Source organism: Lycium ferocissimum, chromosome 2 (assembly GCF_029784015.1).
Source record: "Lycium ferocissimum isolate CSIRO_LF1 chromosome 2, AGI_CSIRO_Lferr_CH_V1, whole genome shotgun sequence".
In the NCBI taxonomy this organism is placed as follows: domain Eukaryota; kingdom Viridiplantae; phylum Streptophyta; class Magnoliopsida; order Solanales; family Solanaceae; genus Lycium; species Lycium ferocissimum.
This window is the reverse complement of record NC_081343.1, coordinates 61,150,009-61,177,793: the sequence shown is the minus strand read 5'-3', so window position 1 is coordinate 61,177,793 and position 27,785 is coordinate 61,150,009. Positions and strand designations below refer to the sequence as shown.

Here is a 27,785-nt window from a genome sequence, read left to right as displayed (position 1 = left end):
AGTAGGAGGGATATGCTCTAAAAATAGTTCAATCCGAGGGATTCATAGTAATTAAGTAGGTGAGTAATCTGTCAATTTCTCCACCATTGTTCTTGTATCTAACCAGGGACTACATCTGCCAATCGAACGGCAGGAACAAGCCAATTAATTGATTATGAATTTATGATGACCAAGACGTCATTGAACTAATGAAAACTTGTGTCTTCCAGAGTACAAATGTAAATGCAGCTTTGAAGACTCAGAAAATACAGAAGGTAGACTCAAGGGTCTGGACTGAGAACTTATGCTCATGAGAAAAGATTATATGGGTCATATATAGATCAAAAAAAATTTCTTAATTAACTGGAATAAAGCTGAATGATAATTTACAAGCTTAAGGATAATTTTAGATCAAGGAAACAGTAAGCATGAGAATACTACTATTAGAGAAACTACACCGGGCACAACTGACATTCTCATTTTTATAAAGGGCCGTGCAGTGAGAACTTTCTCAGAGATTGAACATGAACTCGGAACATTTTGAAGCAGCCCAAAAAGAAGAAAGGAAGTTTATCCTGATTTACAATCTGCATGAAATCATTCACATGCCGGTTTGGTGTCAAAGCTGCTCAAGGAGATTGCAAAAGCTTGGAAAGCAGAAAGCGGATAGCGGTAGTCCATGGTGAAGATGTCTTTTCCAATTTTGCCGAACTGTAAAATTACTTTTTCTTGTTCTGCGACTGGTATATTGTGAGACGGATCAACTGCTGCCACTAGCTGAAAATTTTTCACAGAAGCCACAGTAACACGGCCTTTGAAATTTAAGCACCAGCACTGCAATTGTTCATGCCACCTAGGAGCCTTGTTTTTTAGCACAAGCGGCTCTTGAGAAGTCACCGTCACTGCTGACCTTGAAAGGCCAGATGAGCTGATATCCGTAGCTGACTCCTTTGCTTTTGAGAGTGGTGCCGAAAATGACTTGTCATCAAAAGATTGTGGGAATGATATAGGTGTTGGAGCAGTGCCTCCTTCCTGGATTGAATACAAAGGGATAGAGTGCATGGCGCAATGCATTCTCCGAGGTCCTCTTGTACGAAGAACATTGAGTTCATAGGAAATGGTAGCTACTCTGTAGTTGCACGCAGGTACTCTTGGAGAAACTTGCTTTGCATGAAATCTCCGACTGAGTCTACCAGGTTGCTGAATGGCTGCATCACTTGGAGGTTGGCTATCATATATGGAAAACTTGGTCCCAAGAAAGTTAGACCTGGTCAAATCATTTTCAAACATTATTAACATAGGGAAGTTGAAGCTCTTTCTTTGCTTCCTGCTATTTTGAAGGGTGGAGGAGTGAGTGAAGGAAATATAATTGGAAACTTGGTAGAACTTGCCTCAGCTTGCCAGCATACGTTTTGCTAGCCCGAGAAAAATCATCTGCAACCAGTGATATCACAAAGTCTGTGCTTGTTGCCCTTCTGATCTTTTTTGCGGCCAACAATAGTTTATCCCTCTCATCCTCAGCTGTCATGAAGTAAAATATCAGTTATGCATCTTTCATTTTACTAGGACGAATTTCCGACAAGAAACATAGACCACTAACATTACTAGAAGTTATAAAAGGTTCTGAATTTCCGATCTGGTGTACTAACTTGAATGTCAGATAGAATACATCAGCCTAAGTTTAAGTTCCCCGTCAAAGCAGGATCTTAAGATCTTTACAAGACAAATTCAGTTAATTAATCGAATACAAAAAAAAGCTTGAAGCTGGTTCAGAGAATATCCATCTCGCATTTCAAGTGTTAAAAGAAGAGAAGTTTAGGATAGGCAGACGATATTTACTTACATGGAGTCATGCCAAAGTAGAGGCGATAAACTGAATTAGCTCTGTCCCGTTTGATAAAGCACTGGATTGGGGATTCACGGGGACCCGGCTGGTTTAAACATGGAAACAAAAAAGATAAATCACAGAACGAGCAATAGAAATAGAAAGGAAACTGAAATATATTAAGGAGATAAACTACCTGCTTGAGTGAAATGGGAAAGGTAAGCCTACCACATTCCTCAGGAGTCTTAACAGTCTCCTTTGTAATTTCCCTCCATGATTTGCAAACAGATGCACAAAAGACAATGACAGAACGAGCCGGCCATGATGCCTCGCTCTCTTCAACCCTGCGGATAATATCCAAAAGAAGTTCAGGTGGTAAATTAGCCCATTGCCCTTGTTCAATGGGATCAGAAAGGGCCACATCAGGGACTATATGTGACCGGGTTCTGTTGCTCCAATGCTTTCTTTCTGCTCCCCTCCTTGATATATTCCCTATCCCATCTTTCATCTCACGAACAATGCTCTTGAAAGACATTTCTATCAATCACATCAACTCCACCTTATCCTTCAAATGGCAGGGCAAATCAATTAGAACAATGAAACAAAGGGGAGTTGAGTAAACAATTTCACCATTTAACCACAACATCAATCAATTAACTAACCCTCAATTCAAACTTTCTGGTTCTACTATATGATTTTTCTTTTTAGGTTGTAAACATTCTGCTCCACTCGGACCCATTTAATTCAAATCCAAATATGTCTTTTAAGACAAACTAGAAATAGATGTTAGGTTTATCCTCTATAGTTTCATCAAAAGATACACCTTTTGCTTTTGTGAGGGAGAAAAAAAAAAAGATCTGCAAAAATTTGAACTTTATGTCATTTCTAGCACAACCCACGTTTCAAAATCAAAAACTTGAGCACTCCGCAACATTAAAATAAACCAGAAATTTAAAATGTGAGTTTCTTTACAAAGGCAAAATAATACCCAAGGAAATAAAAGAACCAAAACAAACTTTAAGCAGAAATGGAAATGCAAGCCGACATGCAGGTAAGAAAGATAAGAAGAGAACAAGAAACAAAAAAAAAAATGCATCCAGAAAACAAAAAAGAAAGCAGAAATGTACAAAGCAGAGAAAAGGGTAGAAGAAAACCTGAACAAAAAGTGACAAAGAAGATGAAAGAAGGAAAGCTTTATTTTTATTAAGAAGATAGAAAGGCGGGCAATGAGGTTGATATATCTTTACTCCTTAGGTGGAACCCTGGATCGGCAACGTTATAGACTTTATGTCATATTGCCGGCAACCACCAGTGGCACCACCGTCAAAAACCACCGTTATTTCCGCCAACAAATTTAAAGAAAAAATGTCACCAGCTAGGAAGAAGAAAGGACCTCCTCTCTCTGTGTATCTATTAAAGTTTTCCCACACCCAAATGTGAGGAAATGACAAATATAGTCCCTTATATTTTAGGGTAATATTTTTTTAAGTATTCATTGAATAATTTTGGCTATTTAAATTTGTCAAAAGTTAACATTTCTAATCTCCATCAACAACAATAATAACATACCTTGTGTAATCTTATAAGTAGGTCTTGAGAGATTAGAGTGTACGCAGATCTTACTCTTGTATTGGGATAGAGAAGTTGTTTCTGATGAACCTCTGCTACTTCTAGTCTCCATCAAATTTCTTAAATATTTATATTCATTAGATTTGACAAAAATAATAAAGAAAAGATTTTCCATGGAATCAAGAAAGTCCTACCAAATCTTAAAATATGTAATACACAAGAACTACATTAGGCTCTAAAAAGATTTAAAAATAGAAAAATTTACACCTCATAAGACTGCGCAAACTCTAGAATAAATCGAAGATTGCAGAAACTATAAAAATTATAACTCAAAATGTGCATTCTTGCTAAAGCTTTTGTCATAATAATTCCTGTTAAATCTAACCGACGAAATATAATAAATATTTATTCAAACAATAAGAATGTTAACTTTTAACAAATTTAAGAAATCAAAACTGTATAGTGGATCCTCGAAAGACTATTTTGTACACTCTCAAACATAAGGGACTATTTTTGCCATCTTCTCCCAAATATCTTCACGCCCTTAATTTGGACACCGATACCGAGTGTAGGCCCCACCCTCTTGTTCAATCTTTGCAAATTATTTTCCTTTCTTTTCCTAATGAGATTTAACCAAAAAAAGAAAAAAGGATAGTTCAAAATCTAAACAAAATTCTTGGCTATTATTAGATGTGTGCCAGAAAAGATACTACTCCTATCACATTTACATTAACATTAATTTTATCTAATGACGTTAAACGATTTGACAATAATTATTCATGTAATTTTGATATTTTTCAATTCAAATTTATTTAATTTGACTTTAATATTAAAGTGATGTTTTCTTCGTCAACTACCCTAAACAGTTGAGGAGTATATTTCAGATATAATTAATCATAACACAAAGAAAAAGAAAAATAATCACATCCACTATTTACACCATATCAATGAATATATAATGTACTTTTGATATATGCTCTATCATTTATCATGACTATATAATTTGATTTATAATAAATATCATATATGAGTAAGTTTGTTTTTAATTTTTTCATTTTGCATCATCCACGTCAATTGTTAAGCTTAGTGGAGCCTAGAGTAATGCTTCTTCCTTTCTATATATCTTCTTTTTTGCTCTTTTAAAATCTTTTTATTTTGGATAGGGGAAGGTGCATGGCCAGCATGGGGGTGGGGGATAGTGACAAGTGACTTATGGTCTTATGGATGAAATAATATGATGGTCCTTATAACTCGATCATGGTATTTTAAGAGGATACATATACAATAATGATAAGTGATAAAGTATGTAAGCATGCAACGTGACAAAATCATGTCTCAAAAGTGATTTGGTTGGAATATCTAATCTAGTAATCTAACTTCCAAAAAGTAGTCTGAGATTCCATTTCCTTATTGTTTACTTTTTCGTTATGAAATATGAATTTGTTATAGAGTCATAAAAGGTCTCATTTCAAATTTTGAGTAGCACAATAAATGGTTTTCGGTTTGTTTAGGAAGATCTGGAATCAGATAACTTTTTAAATTCAAAATTCTAAGCATTAGGTTTTACAGTACGCTTTTAAGGAATATGTCTCAAATTAATAACAATCCTACAAATTAACGTAAAAAAAAATATCTTTTGCACTTTCCAATATAAGCGGAGCTAGCTAATTAAGCGATTTTTTCATCGTAGAAGAGACCATATTACATTTTTTCTTCACAAGAGAACCTTATTGTGAGCATATTTTAGATACTTATATTTCTTATCTACTTAAAATTCTCAATTTAGAATTTACCTAAGATCAATAACTTTTCCCCTTCTTTCCGTTGCCGTAACACCCATAGTGAGAGGTAAGTAAAATGGTAGAAACTTAATTACCTGCACTCGGTATTTACACCAAGCTGATGGTTTGTACTTAACCTTTAGCGCTTAATCATGATTAATTAACATGCATTCTCACCTTATTAAATCACTTAACTATTACACGGTTTGGTGTAAACACAGGGTGAGAATAATATTGACAAGTAAGAATATAGTTCCATTTTTTTTAAAACGAAGCTCTTGTTAATAGGTGCACATGCCACCTCATAAACCAAGGGAAACATATCAATAGGTGCACATGCCACCTCAAAAACCAAGGAAAACATATCAATTCCAATCGGGATAATAAATATTTTCTCTTTTTCCCTTACAATGTGGAATCCTATAATTGTTTCTTTGAGAAGACTAAAAATCTAGTCAAGCAATTTCCCAAAAAGCGCAATATAATAAGTGAAGTTTGTACAAAAATATACTCTATCAGACTTAAAGCATGTACCTCATAGATCGATAAATCTATACTCGTATAAACAAGTGCATGTATTTTTAAATATCTCGTAGATAAAAATAGAAAACATCTTGAAAGTTTTGTAGTGGACCGCAAAATTAATTAGCCGTCACATTCAAAGCTGGGAGCCTTAAACATAACGTATTTTAGTGGTCATGCACAAAGAGTCAAATACACCAATCTAACTACTAATGTATTGTATTGAGTGTTACGAGGGGGTTCTGCTTTTTCATCACTTTTTAGAGACGCGTCATGTCATTACCTTGTTCAAGTGTCTCTTTCACCATATGTATGAGATCCTATTTCCTCTATATGCTTCCCAAGCACGGACTGATAGTGACACAGATCTAATCCTTCTAACCATTGGACCAGTGTTTTAATATATTGAATTTATTTTACTAAATTTTTTGATGTATTAGAAAAATAAAAGATATTTATTACTCCTCTTTTTTCCAAATTCACTTATATTTCAATTAATTAGTGGGGAGTTAATTAACTGAGATATTTAAGAGGGAGATAATTAAAATTCAGACAAATATTTTCATGATTAAAGCTATTAAATATTTTCTCAACTAGAGGATTATACAAAACTATTAAAAGATAGATAATATATGAACCTAGTGTAGTATTATTTTTTAAATCACCAAATTCAAGAGTATCAATACATCTAATTGTACATTTTGTTTTCTATTAATAGGAGCATCTATTATGGAAAAGATTATAAATTCTTGCATGTATTTGCTGAGAATGATTATATTAACAGACAATTTGTGTCTCTATCGCTCTCATTTTCCTGGTTTTGTGTTGACAAATGGTCCTTATCAGGTGTCTGCTGATCGATTATTTCAAAAACCACATTTAAGTTCAGACTTTGTTGTTTGTAATGAATCGCACAAACAGATGAAAAATACAATCACCAAACGATAAAAATAACATGAAAAAAAGGTACTTAAGATATTTATAGGCATGCATGGCCAAGGGCGGATTGCACTGTTACGACAACTACGGATGCAGACGCTTTCATTTTCTCCAATTCGAAGTATATATATATATATACACAACATTCATGGTCAGTTTATCACAAAAAAGAGAATTAAGTGTGTGTAGTGTCAGCAAATAATTTTTTTACACCATTAAGTAAAATTCACTTAGAATAATAGTTGTAAATCTTCATATATAGCAAGTCTGATATGGTAACCTGAAAAATAAAAAAAGTAGGAATAATATGCTATAACCGGTTAAATAAAAATCATAGCATAAAAATTATTTATCCATAGTAAATGACTTTAGCAATATTCCGTATTCTTTTACATCAATAATTGATTCCTCCGTGGGCTTAACTTTCGTTTAACTCCATGCCACGGAAGTGGGAAGACCTAATTGGACATAGTATATGTCAGGTTTTGTTTGTCTCCTTATTTTCAGTTTTTGAAAGCTTGGAAAGTGGTATTAGCTGGAACGTTTGTTGTTATTTGAATTGCAATGACTACTGAGAACTGACCCCAGGGAAGCAAGTTTCGCTGTTATGAGTTATGACGTATAGGTCGATGCTGACCACAACCATACCAGATTTGCATAGGCCATTATTATTATTTTTTTAATTTTATTTTTTGTTGACAAGGAAACTCACAACCAGTGGCAGGTTCCGTAGGCCGGTTTTGCGGATCTTTTGACTTTTGATATTAAAATTATTTTTAAATGTATCTATAGTAGATGTTGAGCGGCGGCAGGAACTTCTTCATATGTTTATTTTTTATATTTTGAGCCATAAGGAATCCCTGCCCTATTTACATGCATGCATAAGCCGTTCTTTGAGTGCGCTGAAAGGTAATTTCACCCGATTGTAATAGCTACGCCTGAAAATCACATAGTAGAGGTAATAAACCGCGACTTAGCGCAGTTCTGTACGAAAGCCTCACCGGGAAAGCATCGCAAAAGAGTTAACTTGAGACCACATTTGGGGAGATCGCTGGTCACCTAACCCGACCACCTTTGCGGGTACCGCTATTATTATTATTATTAGGAAAATAAATTAAATTTGTCTTGTACTATCTGAAAATGAGCAGTTTTATCACTCGTTAAATTTTTAATTAACAATTACTCTACCCTTTTTGACAAAGTCTCACTTTTGTCCTTGATGTCTAACGAAGCTTTAAGCAGAGGGAGGGCAATTTCAAATTATAACTGAAAGTTGAAGGATAAATTTAGATTTCTATTATTTATTTATTTTTTGCTTGAAGAATTTGAATACGTGATGTGCAATCTTTTCATGCTAAAGCTACGTCAAATAAGAGAGTACTTACCACCGTCAAAGGTAAGCACCAAAAGTGTAACAGATGATAAAATTGAGCTATTCCCAAAGATATTAGTGCAATCTAGACTTTGTTTTCCCTTATTAGTATTATTGAGTTGAAACCAGATAAAGGCCATTCTGACACTAGATCTGCTTCTCAAAAATCTCATCGTGCGTGTAAATATTTGTTATATCTGTTTACCCCGAAATTGGGTAATCAATTGAATTTGTAAGTGGGTATAGGATATGTGCTTTGTTAACGACGTATGTAGGTTAAAGGAAATAGAGATTAGGAGGCTCTCGATGGAGCGACGAAAAAGATGTAGATCTTTATGAGCAGATGTATTATACGATTAGCACGATAATCCTTGAAAGGAAAACGGCCTTAGCGGGAGTAAATGAAAAGGAAACAAGTATATGAGATTAACTTTTTACAAATGTTGAAATGTAAAGGTAACCCGCAAGGAGGGGGGTGTCCTATTTATAGTGCGACCTCCGTAGAATAACTGTGAAATGAATAAAAATAATAATAACAAGGACGACCCCGAACGGATTTGGTGGGATTGGTTGTGTGTGCACGTCGACACACGCGTGGTTGGTGGGCGGCCGTGGCGGAGCGCCTGCGACGCGCGGCTCGCGTTCACGAGCTATCTGGGACCGACGACCACACGGACCAACGATTATCTCGACCCCCGACGGCTACGGGGCAACGGCACCCCGCCGGCCCTACGCGTAAGCGACCAGCCAGCTCGGCCCCTCGAGCAACGGCCTCCGTTCGCTCGAATGTCGTCGATGCCCGTTCCTCGGTCTAGCTCCCCTCGGTCATCACTTCATCGGGCACGCTATATGTCCGGTTTCGCCGTATACGGTTAGCCCTCCACTCTTCGTTATCTTCCGATCCGTCGGGGTAACGAGGGTGAATAACCTAGAAAACCGGTGACTCGGCCGGCTCGTTCTTATCTTTTAAATTTTGGCGGGGAATGACCACGTAACGCCCTGCGCAACCGCCTTTGCTCGTCCCCCGCCACGCGTCGCCTCTGCATTAATGATAGTGACACGCGCGGCGCGCGATTGGTTACCCTCGGTAACCGTTCCTTTCTCGCCTATATAGCGCCCATCACCCATTCCTTTGCCATTTTTCACGCTCTCCTTCCTCTTCTCGCTCCCCTTTTCTATATTCCTTTACACTCTCACAAATTGTTAACGAGCCAGTTCGATTTGTTGTTTGAATCATCGACTCGAAATTGATGCAAAGAGTTTGCTCTTGCCACTTGCTTTGGTTCGAGCGTCTTTCTTGTTTCGTTGTTTCGAGTCACAAGTTTCTCCACTTCCTTTTTCACTTTCCAACTCTTCCCTTTCGTATTTTCGATATGTCCGAATCTACTTCCCACGAAGTTCCACCGACGTCGCCGAGGTCGGTCTCGCATCACCGCTAAAATCGAGCTACTACATGAGTCTCGGATATCATTAGGCAAATTCCAATTTTAACAAAGATCTCGAGGTCGACAAAGCGAGTCCTCGGTCTCGGACGGGGGATACGATGTGAGGCGATACCCCTCATCGATTACCGAGGAAAGGCTCGACGTAGTTCGGGCCGGCCGTGGATGGGATACCGCCGTGGGGTTTTGCACCGGCCCGGGATAGATACATCACCGATCACCGAGAAGGGTTTTTTGTTCGTATATACTTACTCCTTTTACCCTCGAAATCGATCCCCGATTGATCCGGTCATCCTCGACCTGTGCCGAACCTACGGTGTGACTTTAGCGCGGTCCCGGTCCGATCGTTTGAGGGTCGTTGCGTGTCTCCGATTTTTAGCTAACAATGCGAGAAGGATTTACGGCGGGCCATTTGATACGAGTATGCTCACCGAGGGTTTTCGGGCGGCGTAATAAAGCTTGTCAGCGCGGCGGAACCCGTTCTTCTCGAAGATGGACGAATAGGGATAGGGGTTGCTAGAGAGGTGTCCGAGTGAAAACCGAGGACATCATCCCCACGTATCGCCCTTCCCGAGAAATGGAACAATGGCGTAAGCTCGTTCTTTCGGGCAATCGCCTATGCACTTAGTCATTTTTTATCCGTTTTTGATCTTGTTGACTCGTTGCTTTCTTTCTTGCTCTCACACGGACGGATACGTCCCTCCGTTATCCGAGACTTGAGTGAATGGGTTCTTGCTCTCCTCCGCCGATATCCCTACGAGAATCGGACATGGGCCCTTTGTCTCGTGGTCGGTGGGTAGCGCGAACCACGGTAACACGTTTATACTTGTTTAGTGTTTCGTCGCGTTCTTCGCTATCATTAACCCTTCGAATTCACCATCTCTCGCCATTATTTTCGCCTTTCGCGGGTTTGCCCGCGGGCTCGGTGGCCTCGGCGGGAGGAACCCGCCCGCCCCTACGTCGTCGTCCCGGTTTGACGCGGCGGAGTTCTTCCCGTATCCTCGATGATCTTTGAAAGAGGGTCCTCGACGAGGGACGACTCAAAAGCGGAAGAAGGCACGCGGCGTTGCCGATGTCTTCGAGGAGGAGAGCGAGCCCGACATCGTCATTCGGAGGGTCGGTTCGGTCCCCGCCGTGGCCCCGATCTGGGAGGAGACGGCCTCGTCCGGCCCCCCTTCCTTCATCGGCGAAGGCCGTTGGTCCCGCGGGTCCCCCACGGGTGCGGAAGAAATACTTTCATGGGTCCCTCTTCGGTCGATTGACTTTGTCGACATTTCGGTGAAACTTTTCCGAGGATACTACGCTGCAAAGGAAAAGATCGGGGAAGCGGTTATTGCGAGGGCCGGTGAAAGCGTAGGCTGAGAACCGGATACCGAGGCCACCGTAGGTGCTCCGTCCACCTTCCGGAGCTGCCGTGACTACGGAGCCTCGGCTTCTTGGCGAGAACATCGAGGCCGCTCCAAGTTCATCCACCCCGGCTCCTCAACGTGTTGATGATTTCGAGGAGATGTTCTTGGGGACTCCTCGCTTCTTGTGAAGCGGCGGGCTTCGGTCGCCTTCCTGTTCCCGGGTCGCTAGGCCGGCGAACCGAGCATCGGAATGCGGTGCCGGGACGAGTTTGGTGAATGTTTTCCCGGCCCGAGCGTGGAACCTCGGAGGACCCGATCGGCGGTGGTCACCGTCCACGCAGACTTTAGCTTTTATCACGCCCCGTGGGCGTTGCGAGCTATTTGCGTCCCTTGTCTCGGATTCGGACAAACGCAAGATGACGGGGTCACTTGGCAAAGTGCCTTATGAACGAGGGTATGCACGCGGGCAACGGGTAAGATTCTTAACCATCCTGTACATTCTTATTCTCGGAATGCCATCCCGTCTTTTGCCTAAGTCCTTTGGTTTCTTATGCGCGAGTGTGGTCTTGGTCGACGAGGCCTTCGTCCGTGCTCACACGAGATAGACGACCTCACGGCCAACTCGATGCCCGGGCGGGAGACGGAGAAATATCAACACGCCTCCCGGCGAAGGAGGGAGAGTTGAGCGGGTGGCCGTCTTGGCCAATCTTCGCCCTAGCTGACGCGGCGGGGGAGGGGAGAACCGTCGTTTGGCACCGATTCGGCCGCCAGCGAGACCGATTATAACCGGAGTCTCGAGGGCGACAAGATCGCCGCCCCAGTCGGATAACACCCACCCCGCGGTTGGACGAGGGCGCTCAGGCCGTGGTTTCCCACCTTCTGGGGAGAGGGCGGGCCGGGAAGGCCGATGCTACAAGCTTGTCCCGAGAGCCGGCGGCTCGAGGTGCCGAGGCCGCCTTGTTCAACGAGCGCGGAGAATTTTTTGGAGGAAAGAGTCAAGGAATGGCCCTGATATGCGAGGGTATTGGGCGGAACTCGAGCGAATAAAGCCAATGAGCCGATCTTAAGTGCCAAGTTGGATGCGGTCAACTCCGTGCGAAAGATGACCTCGAAAGAAACCGGGCTCACTCCGAAGCCAAACTAGCGGCCGGCCGACTTGGAGGAAACGTGGAGAAGTGTGGAGGCGGCGAGGCTCATACCGCTATTGTCGCCGGTATGAGAAGTGGAAATCTCGGCGCCTCACCCTCGAGCAAGTTGGGCATGGCCTCGAGAACCTTCCGCCACGATACTGAAGCCCGAGGGATGGAGAGAAGGCCAACCGCGCTCTCGGGTCCGAGTCGATGACTCCGGCGGACCGAATCCGAGCATTCATCCTCACTACCATGCCGGATAGGATAGTGTAGAGCCATTATTTTGGCATCTATCTTTTTATTCTTCATTTTCGTAGAACTTTCATTCTTCTTTTTCTCAATGTAAAGAACACCGTTGTATATAAATGAAAAGTGTATCTTTCCGGCTTAACTTTGTTTGTATGTTTGCCATTATTTTTATTTGCGATTGTTGGTCCGTTTTCACGGTAAGGTGACTCGTGGTCACCGATTCATCATGCTTGTTCGGTTTTTTAGGCACCCCGAGTTCGGTTATCTCACGAATTAAGGAAGTAGCGGATTACACTAGGCCCGAGCATTTTACTTCGGCTTTGTTTTAGGGCGTGTCTTTTTTAGCCTTGGCTAATAAAGTGTCGGCCCCAGTTTGAAATCTTATCGAACGTTTGGCCGGTAGCCTTTGCTATTTTGTAGAGTACGATTTAACGAGGGAGTTCTTGCTTTGACGACTTTTGACAACTTTATTTTTGTAAATCGTTTGTACGTACGAGTTTTGACTCTTTCTTCTTTTGCCGTAGCAAGTAAAAATGGGACACGATTCATTATGATCGTTTGGTCACTTACATTGGAGGCTATGGCCGGTGGTCGGGCCTTATTTTGCCGTAGCGAAGATTTTGGTTGGGACACGATTCGTTATGATCGTTTGGTCCTTACGTTGGAGGCTAGTAGGTGTGAACACTTATTTTGCCGTAGCAAATTTTGGTTGGGACACGGTTATGATCGTTTGGTCACTTACATTTTGGCCGGTGGCCGGGCACTGCAATTTTGGATCTTCTGTTCAAAAACTTTAATCGGTGTCGTCGTTGGTGTGGGCACGGTACTCACTTTGACAACGTCGAGCCTTAAGGCACGGTACTCCTGAGTCTTCGTTTTGCCATACTTGTTCGGTAACACGTTATACTTGTTGCCTCGTTAAAAACCTTGTCGGAAAACCTGCTTTGGGACAAAACCGTACTAAGGAAAGAGTGCGACACGTGTTTCGACCTAGATTCTATTTCCCATCCGTTCTCGACTTCTGCAAAAATGAGAAAGGTTAATGAGAGAATATGGCCCATTACCTTAACGATAGTATTTCTTTAGGTGAGCCACGTTCCGGTTGTTGCGTAGGGTGCCGTCCGTTGATTGCGAGTGAGTACGATCCTTTGCCGTTATGCGGATACCATGCGGGCCGCCCGGTTCGGACCCGGCTTCCCCTCGTTGGGGTTTTTGGTGTGCAAGAGTGACCTTTCGAAGCACGAGTCCCCGCTCGGAAATGCGGGGCCGGATCTCCGGTTGTAGTACCTTTCCGTTGCTTGTTTTTTGAGCCGTATGCGAATGGCGCGCGTTCGCGTAGTTCGTCGCGAGGTCGGTTTCACGGCCGTAGCTTCATCGTTTGCCTCCCAGGGTGGAGTGCACAACGGAAGTCGGTTCGCACCTGCCTACGGGGATAAGAGCCTCGGCCCGTGTACATTGAGAACGGAGTTTCTCGGTGCTCGATTTGGATGTGAATATGTAAGCCCGCAGCCTCCCCGTGTAATACGTCTCTCAGCGGTGCTTGGCCAGCCCAAAGCCTCTTCCTTAGACTTTGGATTATTGTTTTATTCGTGGATTCGCATTGCAATAGTTCGCGCATGGGTGATACGGGGTTGATACGATTTTTTCTTGATCTTGATCCTTCGAGGAAGCTGTTGACGCTTACTTGCCCGCGGCGAAGACGGGTGTCCGGAGATTTCTCGGCGGGATGCCGAAACGGCGAACGATGTGATCCCGTGAAGTCGATCACTTCCTTATAACATTTTTCGAAGGCACGTGGCAACCGGCGGAGTTAGAAAAATAGTCGGTCATAAACGAATGAAACGGACCTTACGGCGCTTGGGGTGGCGGGCCCGCCGATGTCCCGTTCCCCCGGCTCACGCGAAGGGCCGGGGTGAGATCGCGGTGCGGTAGCTCCCGATGGATCGTCGGGGCGTGCGCCGACGACCCTCGCGTTTTCGGACAAAGTTTTTGCGTCCTCGTCCGTTCGATTCCGGTAATAGCCGGCCACGACTAATTTTCGAACGAAGAGCACGAGCCGGAGTGGTTGCGCGGGTTCCGCCGTGTATCTCTCGCATCACGTACTCGGTTTCGCCGGGTCCCGGACATTTGGCCGGGGGTCGGGAAGGAGCGCCGTCTGTTGGTCGTCCGGCCAGCAAAAAGCGCGCGCCTTGCCTTGGTCGTGGTGATCGCGATTCTTTTGGATCGCTCGGGGAGCTTGCCATCGCGCGGTAGTCGGCGTCTTGTTACGCCGGTCCCGAGTCGAGCTCGTCGTGCATGTTTCGGCTCGCCGGTCTGTGGCCGTGTTCGTCGAAGTCTTGTTGTCGACCGGGTTGATGTTCCTCGTTAGCAGGTGATCTGGGTTGCCAAGGCGTCGGCCTCGACGTGTTCCTAGGTATGTCTTTGTACGGTCCGTTCTCTAAGTGGTGGAGTACAGGCTTTCTCGAGGTACCTTTGCGTCGGGTCGTCCACCCCAACCTCGAAAACACCATTCGCACGATTTGCGATCGAGCGAGTCGCGTCGAGCCTCGATAAGTTCGGCTCCCGTACTCGAGCGACTCCAAACATAACGATCGTAGCCTCGCCTCGGCTTCGTTGTTGGTTAATTTAGCGGTTCTATCGGCCCGTCGGATGATATCTCGGTTTGAGCTTTTGAGGACGATTCCCGGCCGGAACGACTTTAAGGTTCGAGGCCCGTCCGTATGTAGAGTCCAAATGCCGTGATATTTCCGAGGTCGATGAGGAGTTCCTTCTCGACCTCGGGGACCAAGCGGGGCAAAGTCGGCTACGAAGTCGACAGGAACTTGGGATTTGATGGCCGTTCGGGGTTTATACTCGATGTCGTAGCCGGCCCAATTTCTACGGCCCACGTTTCTGTTAACCTACCGGACGGCTACGGTTTATGCGTGATATTTTCAAAGGGTAAGTGGTCGCGGACACGTATAGGGTGGCATTGAAAATAGGGTTTGAGTTTTCTGGAGCTGAGCACGATGCTAACGCCAATTTTCCAAATGAGGGTCTCGGGTTTGCGTCCGAGGAGTTCTACTTACATAATGAGACGAGGGAATTGCGTGCCGATTCCTCTAGGACAAAACGCCCGGCACATTACTCCCGGAGACGGCTAGGTAGAGGAAAAGCGGCTCGTCGGCCTTCGGTGTGTGCGACGACGGGGGCGGTGGTCAAATACCTCTTCGATTCTTGTAGAGCCTCTTGACAACTCGGTGTCCGTGCAATCGTTCGTTCTTTCGGAGCAAAAGAGAAGAAACGGTGGCACTTGTCGGAGGACCTTGATATGAAGCGACTCGGTCTTACGTATTCTCGGTAAGCCTTTGTACCCCTTTTATGTTGTTCGCGACCTCGATGTCCTCGATGGCTTTGATTTTGTCCGGGTTGATTTCGATTCCCAGGTTTGACACCGTAAACCCAAAAACACCGGACCTCGCTCCGAAGGCGCCTTTCTCGGGTTAAGCTTCGTATTGTATACGCGGAGCACGTCGAAGGTTTCTGTGCAAATGCTTTAAATGGTCCTCTGTTTCCGGGGGACTTAACAACCATATCGTCGACATAAACTTCCGTCGTTTTCCTACATGTTGTTCGAACATTTCGTTAACTAGGCGTTGGTAAGTTGCGCGGCATTTTTAGTCGAAAGGCATGACGTTGTAACGATGAGTCCGTATCGGGTTACGAAGGACGTTTTCTCTTGATCCTCGGGTGCGTCGGATTGGTTATACCGGAGTAAGCGTCGAGAAAACTTAACATTTCATGTCAAGACGATACCATCGATCATTATCGATGTGCGGCAACGGGAATGAATCCTTAGAACACGCCTTGTTTAAATCTTTATAATCGACACACATCAAAATTTATTACCTTTTTTGGGTACCACCGCCCTTGCGGCTTGACCAGACATTTCGCCTCCGGATAGAACCCGATATTTAAAAGCTTTTGTTACATAGTCCTTGATGAAGGCATCAGCCGACTCGGGCATGGGCCTCCTTTACCCCATGCAGGAGAACTTATGCGAGTCAGTGAGCTTGTGTGAAGCTCTTACCGATATACTGTCGTATACATGTCTATGTGACCATGCAAAGCAATCGGCGTTAGCTCGAAGAAATTCGATTAACTTGTGCACGAGCTCGGGGTGGCCGTGCCCGGAGTATACCTTCTGTCTGGTAGGAACTCGAACGGGATGATGCTGCTCCGGCTTCTTCTGGTCGACTTGGTTGCGTCCAAAGGTCATACGGTGTGACAAAAGATCGGGGCATCCCGGTCATCGTCTCCGTCTTTCCGGGTCCTCCCGATATTCTTTGATTGCTATTGGGGGCGTCCGGGTCGAACCTCCCCCTGGAGGACGGTTCCTCGGCGGGGTCTTGAAGGTTCTTACCCGGCGAACATCTCCTTTGCTGCGGGTTGCTCGCGCGGACGGTTTCACTCCCTGCACAGGTGGGGAATTTCGAGCATTTGATGCAATGTTGAAGGCACCGCCCTCGTACTATGTATCCAAGGTACGCACGATAATGCGTTGTGCGCCGTCCCCGCCGATCACGTAAACGGGGTTTGTTGAATGGTGGCCTCGATGCTCGCGGGCGGTGAGATCTCCCTTTGTGGTTTCGCTCGCCATGTTGAACCACGCGGTATCCGGGTTCTTAGGTACGATTCGATCGAGCGACCCTACTAGCTGTTCGATCACTCTCCGTCGAATTATGTTGGGTAGAACTACACTGGATCAATCAAGATACGTTTAACCATAGTTTTAAAGATAAGTACGAAAATTACCAATGCGTCATTGTGTGGTTGAATGACGCCCTCTTCGTCCGCGTCGTCGAAGGAGATGGAAGCTCGGATAAATGGTCTCGGGTTCGCTTTTCAAACGATGGAAATCTTAGTCGGTTTCGGCTACGGGCGTCTAGGGGTGTCACTCCCCGAGCTATCATGTTGATCACATCTTTGGTGTTCGTAGGTTCGATCACTTCGATGAACTTCTCTTTCCTTGTAATGGCTTTTAGCTCGTTCGCTCAGTAAATCTCGGAGGTGACCGTTTTCAACACGCCAGACCCACTCTTCTCTCGATTGGCGGCAATCCTCGGTTTTGTGACCGTGGGTCCCGTGATATTCACAAACCATGCTCGGGTCCCGTTGTCCGGATCGTCGCCAACGGCTTTGGCCACCGAACATCGAAGAGCACGGCCAGAAGCGGGCGGGAGACGAGGTCCAAGTGCGCGTTGAAGTTGTATTCGAAATCTCGGAGGACCTTTATTCTTCGTCTGAACTCCGGTTTCGCTCTGAGCGAGGGCCCGGTTATTCGGCGGGCGCGTGTCCGATGCACCCGACCGGAGGGGTGGCTGGAGCCTCCGCGGTTTTTCCGTTTTGAAATTTGATCGCTCGGTGCGAGTATGGCAGAAACCTTTCTTTAGCCGATTCGGATTTTGCTTCGTGACCACTTTCTCGGTTTCTCGAAGCTTCGTTCATCTTTGACTTTCTTTTGGAGAGAGCTCGAAAGTGGTCCTCACTGCCGAATCTTCGATTCATATCGATTGTGGACATCGGCCCGTGTTACGGCCTCGTATTCTAACAGTTTTCCTTGATTTGGCCGAGGCGGCCGAACTTAGCATATTGAGCCCTTTCGTGGCACACGTGCGGCCCGTTAACACGGCACGGGGGTAATTCCATCCGTTCCCTACTGGGCCGGAGACAAACTCCTCGGTAACTCGTCGTCCCTTTGTGTGTCCAGGAAAGATGTCGGCCTTACGGGCACACCTTGATGGCACGGCGTGCGCCTTCGCGAAGGCGTCGGCCGGCATTTCGAGCACGAAGTGATCGAGTGTTCGGGTAAATGGTCGTACCGTGTCACGCTCGCGCAGCGAGGTTTCCCCCAGGCTTTTCGGCGATGCGATTCAATTTCGTCTTCTTCCATATCATTGCCAGCATGGCGCGAGCATATGAGGTCGCGTCTTTCGTGCGGGTCGGTTGTGCGTCGTATTTACGGATGTCGGGCATTCGAACACTTTTCGGGATCGGTTTCGGTGCGCTCGGTGGAAAAGGCCTTTGGATGTGTCTTTTCGAATTCGGCCCCGCCCGGCGCGGAGCCCCCGTGTCCCGATCCCCCGAGAGTTATACGTCTCGACCTTCTTCTCGGTCGAATCCACCCGTTTTGCCAAAGTCTCGAGCATTTTTAGGACCTCGGTGGAAAAACGGGCCCCGCGACGCGTCGCTCTCGACCACCCGGCTGTTCGTTTCTTCGCTTTCCACTATACCACTTTGCCTTTTAAACCCCGACTTCCCCTCGTCGCTTCTTGTAACCGGGCGATCGCCATTCCTTGCTCGGCAATTGTTGTTCTTTGTTCTGTGACATTTCGAAAATCGAGACGCAAATTAATGCGTCATTCGGTGACTCGGTTCTTCGGCCTTGGGTCGAGACGGCGTAACGGAGTTATGAGTTCTTAGGGGATCCGTGGCGGAAGGGCGGCATTCTCCGATCCACGGTGTTTTGCCGGTCGAGCCACTCACTCGAGTCGACGGGGTTCGGGTCGGCGAGTTCGGCGGCCCGGTGCTCGCGCCTCGATTTTTTCTTGCTACAATTTCGGTGTTGTTAACGTGGCCACGGATTGCCGAAGCGTCGACCCATGGATCGTTTTTGACGAGGGGCGAACGAGGGTCGCGGTTTAAATGAGTTTGATAGAATCGAGACTAGAACTATTATCCTAGCCCCGCGTGGGCGCCATTGTTACCAGAAATTGGGTAATCGGTTGAATTTGTAAGTGGGTATAGGATATGTCTTTGTTCAACCGCGTATGTAAGTTAAAGGAAATAGAGATTAGGAGGCTCTCGATGGAGCGGCCAAAGATGTGTAGATCTTTATGACGCTTTGTATTATACGATTAGCAATAATCCTTGAAAAGGAAAAACGGCCTTGGTAGAGTAAATGAAAGGGAGAGCAAGTATATGAGATTCTTTTCTTACAAATGTTCTTGAAATGTAAAGGAGCCAACCCCGCTCGAAAGGAGGGGGGTGTCCCTATTTATAGTGCGGCCTCCGTGGGCTTCATACGATGTGAAATGAATAAAAATAATAATAACAAGGACGGCTACGAACGGATTTGGTGGGATTTGGTGACGAGGCGCGCGTCGACACGCGTGGTTGGTGGGCGGCGGGGCGGGGACACTGCGCGCGCGGCTCGCATGCAACGGCTATACGGACCAACGACCACCGGGCCGACGATTATCACCGGCCCGACGTACGGGGCCATACGGGACCGCCCTTGCTCGGCTCGCGGCAAGCGGCTCGCCCGGCTCGGCTCGGTACAAGCGCTACTCGGTTCGACTCGAATGTCATCGAAGCGCGTTCCTCGCTTCTCCCGTCCGGTCATCCTTGGCTTCGGTTTTACGCTATGTCCGGTTTTCATAAAATTACCTGATATAATGTTCGCTGAGGATAAGGTATCTCTTTGTGGATAATAAGTTTGAGCATCCATTCCTATAAGTAAGTGTCTTGCCCGCTCGCCTTACTGCTTTCTGAGAAAAAATATATTTTGCAACAAAATTATTTTTGTTGCCATAAATTGATTATTGTTGCAAAAAGTATTTTTGACAACAATTTTTTTTTTATTGTATAGACTTTTCCCAACGGCTGTTATTGCAACAACGTGCAATAATTTTTTTTTGTTGCCAAAAATACTTTTTGCAACAATAATTAATACTATGGCAACAAAATTAAATTTTTTGACAACAAAAAAGTTCTTTGCCAATAATAAAATTAAGTTTTTGCCAAATATTAAATTTTTTATTGCCATTTCTATACTTCAAATATTAAATTTTTTATTGCCATTTCTATACTTTCTTGTAGTGCTTTGATGTTTCCTATTTTCTATATTCCTCAGACCCCTCCAAATTAAGTGCCTATAACTGGATATCCATTCTTTTGTTCATCAGCTACCTTTGTAACTTATTAATTCCCTTCATTGGTTAGTGGAGTGAATTTCAATGTAGCCGAGTACTTAATTTTCAAATCCTCAATTAATGCTGATTATATACAATTATAGGTAGTTATGTAGAAAATTGTAGTTTCATTGTTTATTTGTAATTATTTTTGATTGGTTTTAGTTGAAAAAATTAAAGGATACTGTTATTGAGTTTTATAATAAGGCTTGTTTAGAGAAGACGTCAATGTGTGTCTATTAATTTTTGAAGGTTTGATTTGAATCTAACAATTGAAAATTGTTGGGAGTGTTAATAGAAGGCTGAATATCAAATCTGGAGTCATTTGGATAGATTTTGAAGCAAAAATGTATTGCATACGGAACAATTTTTTTTTATTACATAGGGGTAGGGAAAGGGAAAATGGGGGAGGGGATTACAATGTAGGATTCAAACCCTCACCAACAAGGTGAAAGTTCAAATAGCCATCCAACTGAGCTACTAAGATCCCTATTTGCTACGGAACAAGTTAAGGTGATCGTCAAGAATTTGGTCGCAAATGCTGACGAATCGCCCGGATTTCAGCCACAAGTCTTGAAAAGATCCTAGTTACCCCGTCAGCATGTATGGTCAAAATCATAATGATCACCATAACTTGTTGAAGTCTTGCCAATATCAAATAAGAAATTATGGTGACTTGGCATAATTTTGCTCTAGATTCTAGCGAAACTGTTTCTTGCACAATTTTCTTGACAAGAACAATTTAAACGGGGTACCTAAAGATCCGATTTATGCAATTCACCCTTAATAAATCGAGATTAGACTTTCGACCCATGTGACTGTTTTCTAAGAATTTCCATCATTGTCCCTTTTTGGGACAACTTTTTGGCAAATGATTCTATTTATATATTTCTTTGTAATTTATGGATATTTTAGATCACAGTCTAAAGATCCCCAGTGAGCAAATTGGAATCTAATAGAAAATGTTAGCGCACGATTTAAAATGTTGTGAGGTATTACAAATCTTAGACGATAGTTTACGATCTTATTTATAAGGTTGAGTAATATATTAACAAATATTAGACCCGAACTAACATTATAAGAATAATTTTCCAAGGGCTATGTTTGTACAACATAAAAAAGGACATTTGCGTAGATCAGCCGATTACTTCTCTAGTTGGGCTAGAAATTGGTTCTTGTTAGTCCAAGCTAGGTACAGTGTGAAAGTGGGCTGCATCCTCCTTTGCTGCTGGAAAGCCCAAATAGCTGCTACTTACCAACATCATTCTCTATTACTCAATTTACTGGATATGATTTAAGTCATCTAAGGAAAAAGGCAAATATAGTGTGAAACTTCTCCAGCATCTTAATGTATTTCTATTATGAAAATGCTTGATTAATTGCATAAAGTTCACAAAATTAATCCGTAATATATTACAACTTTTTATGAAGTCAACTATCACAACTCACCCGACTCACCTGCTGATTCTTCAACATAAGTTAGACCTTGTATGTTTTGATTTGAGAATGTATGAATCAAATGATATTAATATTTGCATTTTGTTTAATTTGTAAAATAACATTAAATAAATCACTGTAGGTTCACTCTAAACTTTTGAGGTGAAGGGTTATTTACATTTTACACCTATCAAATGTCTTCCAATCTTTACCCTTATTCACTATAGTCTGTTACAGTTCCACTTCATAAAAAATGGGAATTAATTTATGTATATCGATAGTGTAGATAATTTTTATATAATATATTAATTATACCAGGTATTTTAGTAGTGTCTTTTTTCTTTCATGTTACTAATTTCACCTTTTACAAAGAGTTACTTGTAACTATCTTTTAAGTGATCGAATAGTGTTAATTTTGCCATGTACATAAATTGAACTCTTTTAAATAACATTACGATGACCAAAGAATGGAAGTTTGGTATCATGAAGGATGTCATTTCAGAGTCACAGATAACCAAAATACCCATCAAAAAGTACCTAACGAATACTGATACTCATATTACATATAGTAGGCGTACATGATTATTTATACAAGCATAATGAGCACTTATAATTTATTTTAGCAATTTCCTTCCTTTTTTATGTCTAAATCAATCGCTACGACTGAGCAGCATATGAAGCTGAGTCTTCAACTACCATTCGTTTCTAGTATTTCCCATGAGCTCGTTGGGGAAGTTCGAATGGATCCCTATCAATAAACTTTATCTATTTTGTAATTTCACAGAGTAATAATAATTTTCTATAATTTTTCCTACCAAAATGAACTTGAAGTATTATAATTCAATCCTGAAAAAATACGCCATTCCTTTTATGTACGCCTACTTCACCCCAGTTTTGTTTAATATTTATTTATACTCACTCACCAACCCCGTTAGTTAACACGTGCAATACATCTGATTCTCAAGTGATATTCCCTTTTTGTTTATTTTCTGTTATTCCCTTTCCTTAAATAACACAATTAGTAGTAAAAGAGCTGAGCATGTAATTAAGGAAACCTTAACCGAATATTTTTAAGTGAAATCTAAGGCTTCCCGAAGCAAAATGTGGCCAAGAATTCTACGAAATGAAGAAAAGCAACTAAACCTTAGAAGTAAAACCGGCACTTAAAAGTCTGTGCAGAATCTTAAGTACTTTACTCCTTTTTGTGTGTATTTATCCTTCAGTTATAGAGGTGACATGAATGAATTTAACTTGTATACACAAACAGTGTAGGAAGTAGTAATTTTTTTAAGGCTATCAGTAATTCCAACCTGTGGCAGAGGTAGCCTGTCGTATTTCTCATGTTACTAATCCCACTTTCAATGAACGTTTACTAGTAATTATCTTTAGTTGACCTCGGGGCTCGGTGTATGTAAGTTAAAATCCATAGAATTAGTAGTATTGTCAGAAAGAAAAGTCTGATGTTAGAGAAACGGTCCTTAAGGAGTTAAGGGGTGTGTCTCGTTTTACATGCTAATTAACGTCCACCACCATATGCAATGGCACCAAACAGTGAACTTACTTCTTTCTTTACGTTAAGGTAAGTTCATATACTATTTTATATTCTTCTCCTCCCTTTTAGATTGAGTGTGTTCGCCTTTTGATTTTAGCCTTTACGCCAGTCAATGGCTCACAAAATGTCTTCATCAGTATTTGCTTCAAAGCTTTGCAGTGCCCATTGAAATTCTTTTCTACCTAATCTCTGTTACAACATCTTCTCCCCTTAACAAACTGAAAAACTCAAAGTATCTTTGCCATTTCACTTGTATAAATATGCATCTTACTTGCACCTTTGTCTCATTCATACACACAATTCTCTCACAGCTTGTGGCCAATTAAGAAAAATGGCAAAGCAGACAAGTTTCTTAGGCTTCCTTGTCTTTGGATTTCTCTGTTTCATTTGTCTACCTGCTGAGGCTGCCCTTAAAAAATATCAATTTGATGTTAGTGCTTCATAATGTGCTTTTGTTACTCTTGTTCATAAATGTTGTTTGTTTTATACACTCATTTGGTTCCTTTTTTCATCATGGCCAACTTTCTGTCTTTTACAGGTTAAAGTGTCAAATGTGAGCAGATTGTGCCATGCAAAACAAATGGTAACAGTAAATGGGAGATTTCCGGGGCCAAATATATATGCTAGAGAAGGAGATAGAGTTCAAATCAATGTTACTAACTATGCACAATATAACTTGTCTATCCATTGGTAAGAACATCAAATTCAGATGATAATTGCTAAACCCATTTTAAGACTCTAATTTCTGGGGCACAAAGTCAAACACTTTCCTATTCGGATTCTTGCAGGCATGGTTTGAAACAATATCGTAATGGTTGGGCAGACGGACCGGCTTACATAACTCAGTGCCCTATCCAGACAGGAAATAGTTATGTTTATGACTTCAATGTAACAGGACAAAGAGGAACCTTATGGTGGCATGCACATATTCTTTGGCTAAGGGCAACCGTCTATGGTGCAATAGTCATCCTCCCACAGCAAGGAACTCCCTTCCCTTTTCCACAACCAGATAGGGAAGAAGTACTCGTACTAGGTGAGCGTTGACACTCTTTAATATATATAGAATTCACCCCCAGAATTTCTTGAAGTTCTGTTACGGAAAAGCATGAACGAAACATGACATCGCTTATGTTTGATAGGAGAATGGTGGAATGCTGATGTTGAACAAGTCGAGAAACAAGGAAATGCATTGGGTATACCTCCTAATATGTCTGATGCTCACACGATCAATGGAAAGCCAGGGCCTCTTTTTCCATGTTCTGAGAAACGTAAGAATTAAGATATTGATGCTTATTAAAGTATTCAAACCCGATCGTATCAAAATAAATATGGTTGTCAGAACTTTTGTATCCAAACAATACACATTCTAACCATAATTCAATTATTTGAATTTCTTTCTCAGATACATTTGCCATGGAAGTTGAAAAAGGAAAGACATACATGTTGAGAATTGTCAACGCTGCTCTTAATGATGAGCTCTTTTTGGCCCTGGCTAATCATACCTTCACAGTGGTGGAAATTGATGCAGTCTACACGAAACCATTCACCACAGAGGCCATTCTGATTGCACCAGGCCAGACTACAAACGTTCTGGTTCGTGCAAACCAAGTTCCAGGAAGATACTTCATGGCTGCAAGGGCCTTCATGGATGCTCCAATCAGTGTGGATAACAAGACTGCTACTGCTATATTTCAGTACAAGGGAATCCCAGAAATTGTTCTGCCAAAACTTCCAACCTTGCCTGCACAAAATGACTCAGACTTTGCCTTGAGCTATAGCTCTAAACTCAAAAGCCTTAATACACCCAAATATCCAGCAAACGTTCCCCTAAAAGTTGATCGACGCCTCTTGTTTACAGTTGGCCTAGGGATAAATCCTTGTCCCACCTGTATAAATGGAACTCGGCTAACAGCTTCACTGAACAACATTTCCTTTACTATGCCACAAACTGCACTTCTTCAATCTCATTACTTCAACATTAAGGGTGTGTACACTCCAGACTTCCCCGACAAACCACCTACTCCGTTCAATTTTACAGGGGCTCCCCTTACAGCCAACCTAAGGACAAATCTAGGCACAAGAATCAGCAAAATTGCTTTCAATTCCACTGTTGAATTAGTAATCCAAGACACCAATTTGTTGTCGGTGGAATCACATCCTTTCCATCTCCATGGCTATAATTTCTTTGTGGTTGGAACTGGCCTCGGAAACTTTAACCCCAAAAAAGATCCAGCAAAATATAACTTGATTGATCCTATAGAAAGAAATACTGTTGGTGTTCCAACTGGTGGTTGGACTGCTATTCGGTTCAGAGCTGATAATCCAGGTACCTAGTTTTCAAACTAAGTTACGTTGATGAACTTTTCTTTATTATTTCAAAATTTATACTTGACATATCCAACTTTTTGTGAAGGGGTCTGGTTCTTCCACTGTCATCTGGAGTTGCATACTGGTTGGGGACTAAAAACAGCATTTTTAGTGGAAGATGGGCCAGGATCAGATCAAAATATTCTGCCTCCACCAAAGGACCTTCCACGCTGCTAAGTTCTCAAGGCTTTCTTTGAATGTGTATAAATGGATTTCTTGTGCAAGTTTAATACAATCTGTTTCGTGCCCCATAAGGAAGCACAAGGCCTCGAAGATCTTTAGACAGTGTGCGTAGGAAAAATGTGCAAAATTAAGAAAAGGAGTTTCTATCCAGGAAATTAAAGGGATTCCTTTGGATTGGTTTGTAATGTGAGTTGTAATAAAGGTCCACACAAAAAAATGTGATTTTGGACTGTTGTTTTTTATTGAATTTCCCTGCTTAATCTAGCGTAAACTCGTTGGATTGAAATACAATATATTGACACTTGCTTTGGACTTGAGAGATTTATCAATTATACGAAACCTGAATTAATCTAGTTAGTACCTGTTTTCTTAAGAAAAGTCCTAAAATTTGAGTTCAATCATCCTTGTAAAAAATATGCCAAGACGCCAACAAAGCTGTTGTGCCCCGTAAATTTAGAGAAAAACCTCAAAATAATCCCTTAAGTTTGAGTACAAACTAAAATCATCAGTTAAATTTACATGTGAGCACTAACGGTTCTTTGAGTATTCAAAATTGGTGCCAATTCAATCTGTGGTTACTATTTACCTCTATAACAGCCGAAGCCCTCATGGTCTAGCAATAAAACAATTTTTGCTGGTTGTGGCACACCAATGGTGTCGATTCCTTCTTCCTTCACTTTACTGTTATAACTCTCTCTTTCAGGTTTTCAATCAAACTAAGAAAGAGAAGTCGCAGGATTGAAATATAGTAAATACAAGAGTTAAGTGATATAAATGTAAAGCAGAACAAATCTCATTAATGATTTTGCAATAATCTGACTTAAACATATGCAGCATCACCGCTAGACGTTGGTGTTGAAGTTCCCAGTAATCAAAACCTAGATGCATCTATGGCACCTATATAAGAAAAATAATTTTTCAATTTTCTCATATTCAATAGGTCCAAGATCACATAATCATTAAAAAGTTGGAAAATAACTTCTGCTATTACTGTTCATATAATTTGTATTTTTCATGTGATTAGGCTCCTACATGAACGATGAAGACAGAAGCTTGTCAAGGAATAGCTACACACAGCGGCTAGGTTAGTTAAGTTTGATTCTAACACGAAAAGTAGTTTGTTCTTGAAGGAGTGATAGCCAACTGACGTTGGACATTCAGCAAAGTCCTAAATTTGAGTTCAATCACCTATATGTGCAATATTGCCAAGACACCAATAAAACATTATTGTACGCTGTAAATTAGAGAAAAAGCCCAAAATATTCCCTCAGGTTTGCACTCAAACCCAAAGTAGTCCCTTAAATATTACTCCTACTAATAGTCCTTTGACTATTCAAAATTGGTGCACGTAGTATGTGGTTACTGTTCTTTTGCTAATCGTGGCACACCATTCTTTCTTCTTTCACGTTATCTGTCATAATTCCTCTGTTTCTAGTTTTCACTCCCTGATTTGAATTCAAGAATGTAGTTATGTTGCATGGTCACGTGAATAAACAGATTGCAACCACTGTTACATAGAAGTTAGTCGGACACTCCTGGATTTCAAGAAGATCTGTTAGTTAAAGGGTTAAACTTAGTCTAGCCATATCCATAAGAAAGATATACAGAGAAGAAGCATAGCAGAGCAAATGCATGTGGAAAATCTGTACCATATATAAGATGTGGCTATCAAACTAAGGAAGAAAAATCACAGGATCAAATTATTGGAAGTATAAGTAACGGAATTGTAAAGCAAAAGCTACCTCAGCAAAGCTTCAGCAAAAATCTGAGAGAAAAATATTCATCATCACCGTTAGACATCAGTGTTCAAGTTCCTCCCAGCTAATCAAAACATAAATGTTGTGTAAATTCTGAATGCTCAAAAGGGTTATTGGTGCTATAATGGTGTAAATCTAAGGGACGTTTTTGAGTTTGAGCCCAAACTTGTGGGATTAATGCTCAACAAGTTTTAAACTCGTTTTTGTGTCCATGTTGCCCAAATTACTTAATTTATATGATAAGAAGAGTAAAATATTTGATTTGATGTGTTAGAATGTTTGGAAATTGTGTTCAACGAAATTCCATTAAAATTGTACTCGTCGTAATTATTCCTAACGGACTTTCTATCGGAAATTCTAATTTTTCTAGCACTGAGAGT

At 42.3% G+C, this 27,785-nt stretch overlaps 2 protein-coding genes across 3 annotated transcripts; one reads left to right on the top strand and one right to left on the bottom strand.

The window, feature by feature from the left end:
• Nucleotides 1-316: 316 nt before the first annotated feature.
• LOC132046544 (tubby-like F-box protein 5) lies at nucleotides 317-3,247 on the bottom strand. Of its 2 annotated transcripts, none has more exons than XM_059437197.1 (5): nucleotides 2,959-3,247; nucleotides 2,001-2,363; nucleotides 1,823-1,910; nucleotides 1,371-1,500; nucleotides 317-1,246 (listed from the first exon to the last, which is right to left on the bottom strand). In XM_059437197.1, exons 2-5 carry the CDS (start codon nucleotides 2,337-2,339, stop codon nucleotides 577-579), a joined length of 1,227 nt encoding a protein of 408 aa, XP_059293180.1. In that variant the 5' UTR covers nucleotides 2,340-2,363; nucleotides 2,959-3,247; the 3' UTR covers nucleotides 317-576. The 2 variants fall into 2 exon arrangements, with proteins under 2 accessions (XP_059293180.1, XP_059293181.1); XM_059437198.1 differs by having other exon boundaries at nucleotides 2,001-2,369; nucleotides 2,965-3,247.
• A 20,126-nt stretch (nucleotides 3,248-23,373) lies between these two features.
• Nucleotides 23,374-25,960, top strand: LOC132046542 (laccase-11-like). Its single transcript, XM_059437196.1, has 6 exons — nucleotides 23,374-23,528; nucleotides 23,637-23,788; nucleotides 23,887-24,131; nucleotides 24,238-24,366; nucleotides 24,501-25,424; nucleotides 25,512-25,960. The coding sequence occupies exons 1-6, from the start codon at nucleotides 23,430-23,432 to the stop codon at nucleotides 25,640-25,642; spliced, it is 1,680 nt and encodes a 559-aa protein (XP_059293179.1). The 5' UTR covers nucleotides 23,374-23,429; the 3' UTR covers nucleotides 25,643-25,960.
• The last annotated feature ends 1,825 nt before the right edge of the window (nucleotides 25,961-27,785 follow it).